Source organism: Diabrotica virgifera, chromosome 4 (assembly GCF_917563875.1).
Source record: "Diabrotica virgifera virgifera chromosome 4, PGI_DIABVI_V3a".
Lineage (NCBI taxonomy): Eukaryota > Metazoa > Arthropoda > Insecta > Coleoptera > Chrysomelidae > Diabrotica > Diabrotica virgifera.
In genome coordinates this window covers 113788000-113798454 of record NC_065446.1, presented here as the reverse complement: position 1 = coordinate 113798454, position 10455 = coordinate 113788000, and the positions used below count along the sequence as shown (strand labels likewise).

Below are 10455 nucleotides of genomic sequence, written 5' to 3'. Positions count from 1 at the left end.
CCCTGTCTGACACCTCTTTGAATGCAAATTTTGTCTGTTTCTTTGCCGTCTACCAGAATAGAAGCTTCTTGATTCTAATATAGATGTTGTAAAAGTCTCAGATCTTTATCATCTATTCCAATCATTTCTAGATATTGAAACAACCTATCATGTTGAACTCTATCAAACTCTATCAAAACATCAAAACGTCTATCAAACGGATTTTATAGAGATAGATAATTTATTGACTTTTACCTGGGACCAGATACGTAGATCTACAAAGAGCACCGTCGTAGTTTATTAAAACTGTGATATTTAATTTAATCTTTGAATTTCACTCCGAAAATTTTAAGGTTATTGTTCTACTGATGTTAATATACTGTTCGTATGTAAGATATTTGGCTGTACTCCATATGTTTCCAAAAATTTCGTCCACTTCAAATTGAATCTACGTATCTCATTATTTCGAGTTTCTGACCAAACTGATTTCTGCTCGCTTTGGCCAGCAAACAAAGAGATACCAAGTGGCGCCATCTTAATAGTTGTAAAGATTCAAACGGCATAGGCGTTTCGAAGGCATAATGCTGTTACCTCCATGTTGGATGAGTTCTGCAGGATACAGTCCACTCCAGTGACTTGTTAATTTGGAGGCTTGTGATTGTGTCTGTCACTTCTAATATTGAAAGAAGTTCTATGTGGGTTTTATTACTTAGTTTTTGGGGTGACGCATCATTTTTCACTTCAGTTTCAAGCACTTTTAAGTGCTCAACTCATCTGCTTTGTAGTGCGTCAATAGTACTATTTATCCATTATTTCCTAGACATCATCAGCCGTGGTTTATTTTTTTTTTCGTCTTATTTAGAATGTTATACAACTTTCTAGTTTAAGATTATTGGTTTAGCAAGTGAAGCTCTGGCATAATCTGGTTTTCCAAGGTCCGCGTTTTTCCTTGATGTAGGCGTTTTTCTCCTTCCTGAGTTCTTTGTACATTTTCTGCTTTTTACTACTAACGGTATAAATATCCACTTGCAAAAAGAAGAAGTAAGTAGTTTCACATCCATAATTTGAGTGCTATTATAAAAGATCTGTCCCATTTGTTTATAAATTTAATCTGCTTATTCATCAGAGCATTTTTTATAATTTATATTTTTTCCAGGTCGATATTTTCCGTCAGTACATTAATCCCTTTCCAATTTTCATTAAAACCAAACACATTGTGTCTACTCGCGAAACCATCGAGTGGATCTGTCCACTCTAAAAGGTAGAGTATATAATAGAAACAAATTTTTTAATTATCAGAAATGTCAAACAGTTTTCATGGGCAAAATCAGCGAAACAAAAGCTTCGTCGTCGACGGTCGTTTGAACTGAAGAGAGAAATAATCAAATTATTCTCGTTTTGGACGGTGATGAATTTTCCAGAAAAAATAGAGTGAATTGTTGAGCTGATCCGGTTAAATCATTTTGTTTCCATCGGTCCGGATGGATTAAATCGAAAGGTCGGCGACTGTAATTGGTTTTTTTATTTTTTAATTCTTTTCAAGTATAATTCTCGAGTGTATTAAATGTCCTAACCAGGGCCGTCTTAAGTTTTGCGCGACCTTTTATAAATGCGAAGATTATTATTTTTAGTCTCGGGGCCAGGAACGCGATTTTTGACCCTTCGCTTCGTTATCGAACGTATTCGCTTCGTATCTGTTTAGTATAAGAAGCGAATACGTTTGATATCGAAGCGAAGGGTCAAAAATCGAGGGCCTGGGCTGTTTCGTGAACAATTTATTTATTTAACATGCTCTACAGGCCTTGGAGGCCTAGGGCTTTACAACTTAACAATAACAATTTTACATAATACAAATGACAATATATACTAATGTCTTATATTTATTATATAATTTGATTTAATGTCTATGTAAAAATTGCTGCACTATGTTTTTCCACTGTATCCTGTTTTTCGCTTTCTCTTTCCAGTCTGTAATTTCCATCGATCCTATATCTTCTTGAAACTTTTCGTGCCATCTTTTTCTTGGTCTACCTCGTCTCCTTGTCCCAACTGGTTTTCTTAATAGTATCTTCTTTGGCATTCTTGACCTATCCATCCTCTCGACATGACCTGCCCACCTGATTCTTTGTGCCTTTGTGTATCTTGTTACAGTTGGTTCCTTGTAAAGCATCTTTAATTCTTGATTAGTTCTTCTTTGCCAACCATCTGCCGTATTTTTTCCCCCGAAAATAGTCCTCAGTACCTTGCGTTCCCATCTCTCTATCATTTCTTCTTCTGTTTTATTTAGTACCCATGTTTCACATCCGTAGGTGACTGTTGCTCTTATTACAGTTTGGTATATTCTAATTTTCGTCTTTCTTGATACGTAATTTGACTTTAACAATTTTTTTAAACTGGGACCTTTCGGTTACCTTTAGCTATCCTGTGCTTTAGTTCGTTTTGCTCGTGTCCTTTTTCATCTATAATGACACCTAGATATGTAAAGTGATTTTCTCGTTTAAATTTATATTCTTTTCCATCGAACGCTGTTAACTTTAGCATATCTACAGGTTCTCTTTCTGTGTTGCCTAGCACCATATACTTCGTCTTTTCTTCATTTATTTTTAGGCCGAATTTGTTTGCCTCTCTGACTAATCTTCTCATGATTTTCATTTAATTCGGTATTAGTTTTTGCTAGCAGTGTAAGGTCGTCGGAGTAGGCCATGCATTGATGTTCGTTACGGTAGATCGTTTCTTGTGTTTCTATTCTGCTGTTCCTTGCAATTGTTTCCAAAACTAGGTTAAATAACACAGTTGATAGAGGGTCACCTTGTCTAAGTTTTTTTTGACTATATACTCTTCCGATTTGTGACTGTTCCACACTATTTCATTAGATGTCATATTTAAGGTAATTCTTATTAACTTGATTAGTTTTTCTGGTATTTCCATTTGCCGTAGGGCGTTATACATTTTTTTTTCTATTAATTTTGTCATAGGCCTGCTTAAAATCTATGAATAGTGCATATAAAACCATTTTATGTTCGTAGCAGCTTGTTTGGATTTCTTTTATGTTAAATATTTGCTCTGTCGTCGATCTATTGTTTCTAAAGCCTGCTTGGTGTTCTCCTATTAGTTTCTCTGCGTATACCTCTAATCTTTCTCTTACAATCCTAGCAAATATCTTATAGCACACGTCCAGCAAAGCAATACCCCTGTAATTCTGCACCATCGTTGCATCCCCTTTTTTATGTAATGGGATTATCCAGGCTCTGGCCCTCTCTTCAGGCATCTTTTCTTCTTTCCATGTAAGTTCTATCAGTTCATACACCTTTTCCAGTAGTTTTCTTCCCCCTGCTTTCAGCATTTCTGCACTTATTTTATTTGGACCTGGACTTTTATTGTTTTTCAATTTGCTTACAACTCTTTGCACTTCGTCTTTGGTTGGTTCGGCTATTTTTATATCTGCACCCTCTGTTCTGTCTTCGTCCTATCCCTGATCTTCATCATCACTGTTTAGTAACGTTTCGAAATACATTTTCCATTATTTCATAACTTTTCCCGGCTCACTTACTAGCTCTCCTTCTATGGTCTTTATGTAGCTTGTTTTGCTTCGGTAACCTTTTTCTTCTTTTTTTACCTCTTGATAAAATGATCTTATTTCATTTTTTTTAAATTTTTCTTCTATCTCATGCAACTTTTTTCATTGAATTCTCTCTTTTTCTTCCTGCAACTTTTCTTTAACTGTTTTCGTACGTGGTTATATTCTTCTCTGTTTTTGTCGTTAGGGTTGGTCAACATACGTATTCTTAACTTCTTCTTCTCTTCTGACAGCTCTACACACTCCCTGTCGAACCACTCCTTAGTTCTTGTCTGTTTTTTAATTCTGGGTATCAATTTTCTGCTTACTTCTTTTGTAATGTGTTTTATTTGTTCCCATCTTTCTTCTACATCTGTGGCTTCATTCTTTGTTTCCAAAAACAAATTTTCTATTTCTTCTTGATACTTTTGTCTGGTTGTTTCTTTTTTCAGTTAGCTACTTCGTATGATTTTGTTCTTTTTGCATCCTTTTTTACAACTATTTTTTCTTCTATTTCACTTTTACATTCAATTTTTACTAAAAAATGGTCTGAACTGCAGTCTGCTCCTCTCATACTTCTGATATTTGTAATAAATTCCGCGTGTCGTTTTTCTATCATTACATGATCAATTTGGTTAACGGTTTTTCCGTCCGGAGATGTCCACGTACCCTTATGTATCTCTTTCCGCTGTAGCTGTGTACTTCTTACCACCATATTTTTTTCCATTGCAAAACTTATCAGTCTCTGTCCGTTGTCATTTGACTCGTCGTGTTTGCTATGCTTTCCTACTGTATTTCTGTAGATTGCCTCTTTCCCCACTTTTGCATTTACGTCTCCCATTATAATTTTGACGTCATGTTTCGGTATTCTTTCATATTCCATCTCCATTTTTTCATAATATATGTCTTTTATCTCTTCATCTTTTTCTTCGGTAGGGGCGTGTACATTTAAAATGCTTATATTTCTTTTTTTCCCTTTTAGTCGTATATAACACATCCTCTCCGATATGGGATTAAAACTCATAATCTTTTCTTTTAGACCTTTTCTTATAATAAAACCTGTTCCCAACATCCTATCTGCTCCTCCACTTTTAAAAAACACATTTTCTAATTCCGATATTTCTGACCTCAATTGTTTTGTTTCTTGTACCGCTACAATATCCAATTTATATCTTCTTACTTCCTTTACTAATTCCTTCATGGCTCCTTCCTCATAGGTGCCGCGTACATTCCACGTTGCCATTCTTATTTTCTCTTTTTTCCTTTTTTCCACTCTTCTTTTTTCTTTACCCATTTCTTTACCTTTTTCATCATTCTCTACGGAGTCAGACTTTTGATCTCTTGGCTTTTCTGTCTTATGGTTTTTTTTGCCTCGTTATCTTGTTTATACTTCGTATTATCATTTTCCAATCTCATGTACTTGTCCGTTGCTTTAGTCGTTATAATTATTGGAGTCGTTTCTGCATTCCTTTTTAGTTTTTTGGGAGTCCTCTCTGGCTGTTCTGTGTGCTTTCTGTCAGTTTACCATTATCCTTATCCCATTTCATATCTTTTCCATTAATATTTAGCTTCATATACCCTATTTTTGCTGTATTACCCTTATCTTTTTCCTCCTTCGCTATTTTCCTACTTATAGTCTGTATCTCTCTTTCCATTTTTGTCATGTCAGACTCTATATATACTCCTTGTCCTGTTATGTTTCTAAGTTTACTTTTGTTCCTTAATACCGAGATTTTATCCGTCATATTTTCCATTTCTGCCAGAAATAATTTATCACCAATTTTATTTCCTTCCCTCAGTTTAACCTTTAGTTGCAGATTTGCTTCAATAAACTGTTCTAGTTTTTGTTTAGTAGACCTGTTATCATTGCTATCGAAAGTTAATCCTTTAATTAATATGTTCTTTTTTCTTTTATCCTTCTCAATTCGTTCTATTCTGTCATTTGCTTCATTGAGTCGTTTTTCTAACTCCTTATTCTTTTTCTCCAGCTGTCTGCTGGAGAAAATATAATTAGGCTACGAAATATAATTAGTCCACGTAATTTCAAAGTGGATTCGTCTGTATTTTGACACGCTGAATTCGAAATTTGAAAATTTGTTTTTGCGTTCGAAATAATCGGAATTTGTTATGAACAATTTACTGGTTTAAATGATTATAATTTATTTTATTTATAAATCAGTACCCTGTTACCTTACGGTGTCGGGTAAATAATTAAATTAATAACTTATAAACCAACAAATACACAAACACCCAAATTAGACCAGGGTAAAAAGCTAGAAATATATCATGTTCGGGACACTTAAAGATCCAGGTAGCTGACTACTTTTTTAGTTACTTATACCTATAGGATGAAAACCTACCTGTTTCCTGCCTAGAGTTCGCGTCCGTTTTTTAATTATTAACAATTTAGTGCAAAATTCGCGATTATTTCGATATTTTTGCACCCCATTCAAAAGCTAAATAGTTGACATAAAATTACAAAATTTAATTTTTTAGAACATTAAAAAACCTTCAAAGTACCGATTTCTGAAAGTTAAAAAGTTAATTTTTTGCTACGAAAACTGCAAGATAAGTGAAAATGGTTATTTGTTAATAACTTTTACAAAAACTACCTTAGAACTTTAATGTTTCACCCAAAAGTTGGGTATTGGGATACTTAACAAACCCTCAAAATTTGAGACTGATCCATTAATTAGTTTAAGACTTATTCTAACTTTTATCCCAGAGGCCTTTATTTTGCAATAACATAAGACAGAAAATAATGAAGATAGGGCAATTTTGAGTATGCCAAATGAAAGTAGAAAACTGATACTATCAAAATGTACTAAAAAACGATAAAAAGATTATCTAATATAGTCAAAAATCCTAATGCCACATTTGTGAAATTTTGTAGTTTAAAAACATATAGAATAACTTTAAAAATATTGTCTGTAGAAAAAGACATTTTACATATTAGAAAACCTGGTATTTTACACGAATTTTTAAAAATGTTGTTCAGTTGGTGACTAGTCGTGTAAGTGAAGGGTGAGCTGGGAGCCGACAAATGCACGAGTTCAAAAACTATAAAAAGCAACTTAAAGCTACTATTATTTTCTATATCTCGGGATCTACTGAATATATTTTTATCGTTATTTTTTTAATTTGTATGTAATTTTCCTGTACATTACAAATATGAAATTTGTCTAGACACTTTTATTAATTAATAAACAGTCTAATTTTTTTAAACAACTTTTGAAAAAATAATTTTTTCCCAAAATCGATGATTTTAATCATACTATCCCTATTAATCATAGAAAAAGTTAAGGTATACTTTAATAAATAAATTATCTTCAATAAATAATTATCTAATAAAAATCATTTATTTTTATTAAAGTCTACTTTAACTTTTTCTGTGATCATTAATGATACTATGATTAAAAACATAGATTTTTGTAAAAAAAATATTTTTTCAAGAATTTTTTAAACAAATTAGACTGTTTATTAATTATTATATTTGTAAAAAGTTGCATATTTGTAATGTACGTACATAGTATATACCAATTAAAAAAGAAAGATCAAAATCCATTGAGTTGATCCGGAGATACAGCTAATTATATTCGTTTGAAATTGCTTTTTCGGTATTTTAACTCGCTGGATTTGTAGATTCCCCCTAGTAATGGTTTGCACTACATTTTTGAAAAATCGTAGAGAGTGCTGTGAAGGTATAATGTTTGTGCAAATTTTTAAAGAAAAAATACAAATCCCATTCTTCAAAATGGCATTAATGAGATTCCTTAATTATTATAAACAAATTAGCTGTGAATTAAAAAACATATGGCTAACTTTGTCCCAAATGAGCCCAGGCTAAATTTTTTTATTTTAAAATTCGTGTTAGAATATTATCTTTTCGAATATATAAAAATTATGTTTCTTCGGACTACATTTTTAAAGTTATTCTAAATGTTTATAAACTACAAAATTTTAAAAATTTGTCATTAGGATTTTTGACTATGTTAATTATTTTTTTATCTTTTTTTAATACATTTTGATACTACCACTTTTCTACTTTCAATTGGCACACTCAGAATTGCACTATCTTCATTATTCTGTCTTATTTTATAGCAAAATAAAGGTCTCTGGGAAAAACAAATAGAATAACTCTTAAACTAATTAATGGATCGGTCTCAAATTTTGAGGGTTTGTTAAGTGCCTCAATTTCCAACTTTGGGTGAAACACTAAAGTTCTAAGGTTGTTTTAGTAAAAGTTATTAATAAATAACGATGTTCATTTATTTTGCAGTTGTCGTGGCAAGAAATTAACTTTTTAACTTTCAAAAATCGGCATTTTGAAGGTTTTTCAATGTTCTAAAAAACTGAATATTGTAATTCTATATCAACTATTTAGTTTTTGAATGGAGTGCAAAAAATCGAAAAAATCGCGATTTTTGCACTAAATTGTTAATAATTAAAAAATGGACGCGAACTCTAGGCAGGAAACAGGTATGTTTTCTTTCTATAGGTCTACAATAACTAAAAAAGTAATCAGCTACCTGGATCTTTGAGTGTCCCGAGAAAATCCTTATTACCCTGGACTAAATACACAAATACGAGTACGTTGCATGTGGTTGTCTTTTAAACTCAGATCTTTTGTGACGGTTATTCTTGGGTTTGGGGTTGATTTCATGTAATCGAATGAACTATCTTTCAGTAAAGTCGGCCAAGGAACGCAACTCATAAATATTGGCAATATCATTTTAAAGTCTTCTACTTTAAAATGTATAATATAATGTCTGAATTGCCAATATAAATGAGTCAGATTAAATTAAATTAGAAAAATTTTTTACGAAGGAACAACATTTTTGTTGTTTTTTTTTGTTTTTTTATTTGTAATTAACGTGTCTCGACAGCTACTGGTCATTGACACGGGAACAGTTTACAATATTATAGATACAAATTATACATACAATACACATACATTTTAAAATACAAATATACATTTGGTACGATCAGTTCTTATTAGTGAATCCAAACAATAAACTTTATAGTCCAGGGTAATAATGTTTTTCCCATGACACTCGAGCAGCCAGGAGGGTACTGAAGCGTTTTTTCGACAGGTAATACTTATAAGAGCAAATTTTAACTAAAAGGGAAGTTCCCTAGGTTGGCTGCATACCATATAGTTAAAAAACTCTAACAAGAAGTAAAACCACTTCTATGTAAATTGGTATATTTATTAAAACTTAAAAATCCCAATGGATTGAATAAAATATGTCCAATTCAGAACGTTTTCAGACCTATCGGTCCATCATTAGTGAAATATGCCAATTAACATAGAAGTGGTTTTACTTCTTGTTAGAGTTTTTTTCAAATTTTAACTATTTCTGCGTAGGATCTGGCGGTCATTTTTATTTAGTAGTATTAACTTTGAAGTTTCACGCACGCGGAATAAGTCCGGTGCCAGACACCGGAGCAACCAGACGTGCGAGGCAGCGGAGCGGAAAGCAGCGACACAGCCAACGAAGTAGTAGTGGCTTGACTGTGAACTTTTCAGTAAAGGAGAGGCAAAGGCCGATCGACTGGATGTGGTGAAACTTAGGGAGTTTGATTTTATTGAATTCTCTGAGACGCCACAGCTAGAGATCGGTTAGCAGAAAAAGTAAAGCGGGCTCGACGTGAGCCCGCTACGGGATTTCTACTGTGCCTCCGTAAGGGTATCGACACTGCAAGGTGTAGTTCTTTGGAATCTACATCGGGCAGCCCCGGCCCCTAGGTCAGTAGAACGAGAAAGTCAAGAGGATTCCGTACCCAGTTCCGTCTGGGTACGTGAACAACCGCGCTTGGTACAGGGAGCCAACCCTGAAACCGAGCTGGCGTCGGGCCAGTCGGCAGAAAAAAGGCTTCGCCAAAATTAGGACCATTCGCCCCCAACCCCAGATGACTCGAGTCAGATCTCGGTCACCCCCCCGCTCCATGGCGCCTACCTTGCCAACTTATGAGGACACACGCAAAGTGGGTCCTAACCTGTTTCAGGAATTAAGCGCAGATGAAACTGACGGATACTCGTCCGTGGACGACAGAAGCGCGAAAAAAGATGGTTTTAAACTCCCTAGGAGCGAGAAGAAAAGGGAAAAGTCCGAAAAGAAGGAGGAGAAAAAGAAAGAGAACGACGAGAAAAGTAAACCAGAGGAAACGAAGAAAGATAAGGACAACCCAAAAGTAGAGGCAATGAAGGAAGAAGTTCCCGACGAGGCAGGCAGAGGTACCATCAAAAGAGCACGGACAGCCAAATCCGAGAGCGAAGAGGATCCGAATGACGAAGTAGCAACCCTGAAAGAAGTGATAAAAACGATGAGTGCCAGGTTTCAAATTGCCGAAGACCAAATGGCAAAGAAATATGAAGAAAACGAGCGACTAAGGGCCGAAATCAAGAAGATGTCAAACCGGTTGGACGACCTGTTGACAGAACTGAAAGAGACTAGAAAACTCATTGAAAAGAATCAACAACAGGAAATGCAGACTAAACCGAAGCCACAGCCAGCCTCTGAAGCCAAGAAGCCACAGACAGTCCCTGAAGCCAAAAAGCCAAAACCAACCGCTGAAGAGAGACTGAAAAAGATTCGAACCGAAGACAAACCGAAAAACAAAGAAGAATTCCCGATACTGCCATCCACCTCCAAAGATGAAGAATCGACGACATGGGATCGTCAAGCCAATAATGCGATGAGGGCCAAGTCACCCCCAATAGAAGTGCTCCTGCCAAAAGGACCAGTCCAACCAATGCATCCAGCTACGAGCGCAGGTGGTGGTGCGCCTGCCCCGAGACGTCCCAGTGTCTCAGAGTCAGAATGTCAGATGGAAACCAACCAAGATGAAGATACCGCAGAGTTGCCTGAACAACAGGTAACACATCACAGAAGACCACCTGTAATAAAATTACAGAG

The 10455-nt window shown here is 34.7% G+C and overlaps 1 protein-coding gene across 1 annotated transcript; it reads left to right on the top strand.

The window, feature by feature from the left end:
* Positions 1-9484: 9484 nt before the first annotated feature.
* LOC114334054 (nucleolar protein 58-like) lies at positions 9485-10162 on the top strand (the record flags this gene model as incomplete). Its single annotated transcript, XM_050649292.1, has 2 exons — positions 9485-9898; positions 10106-10162. Coding segments are annotated over exons 1-2 (471 nt in total), but the record flags the coding sequence as incomplete, so codon positions are not given.
* Between the last annotated feature and the right edge of the window lie 293 nt (positions 10163-10455).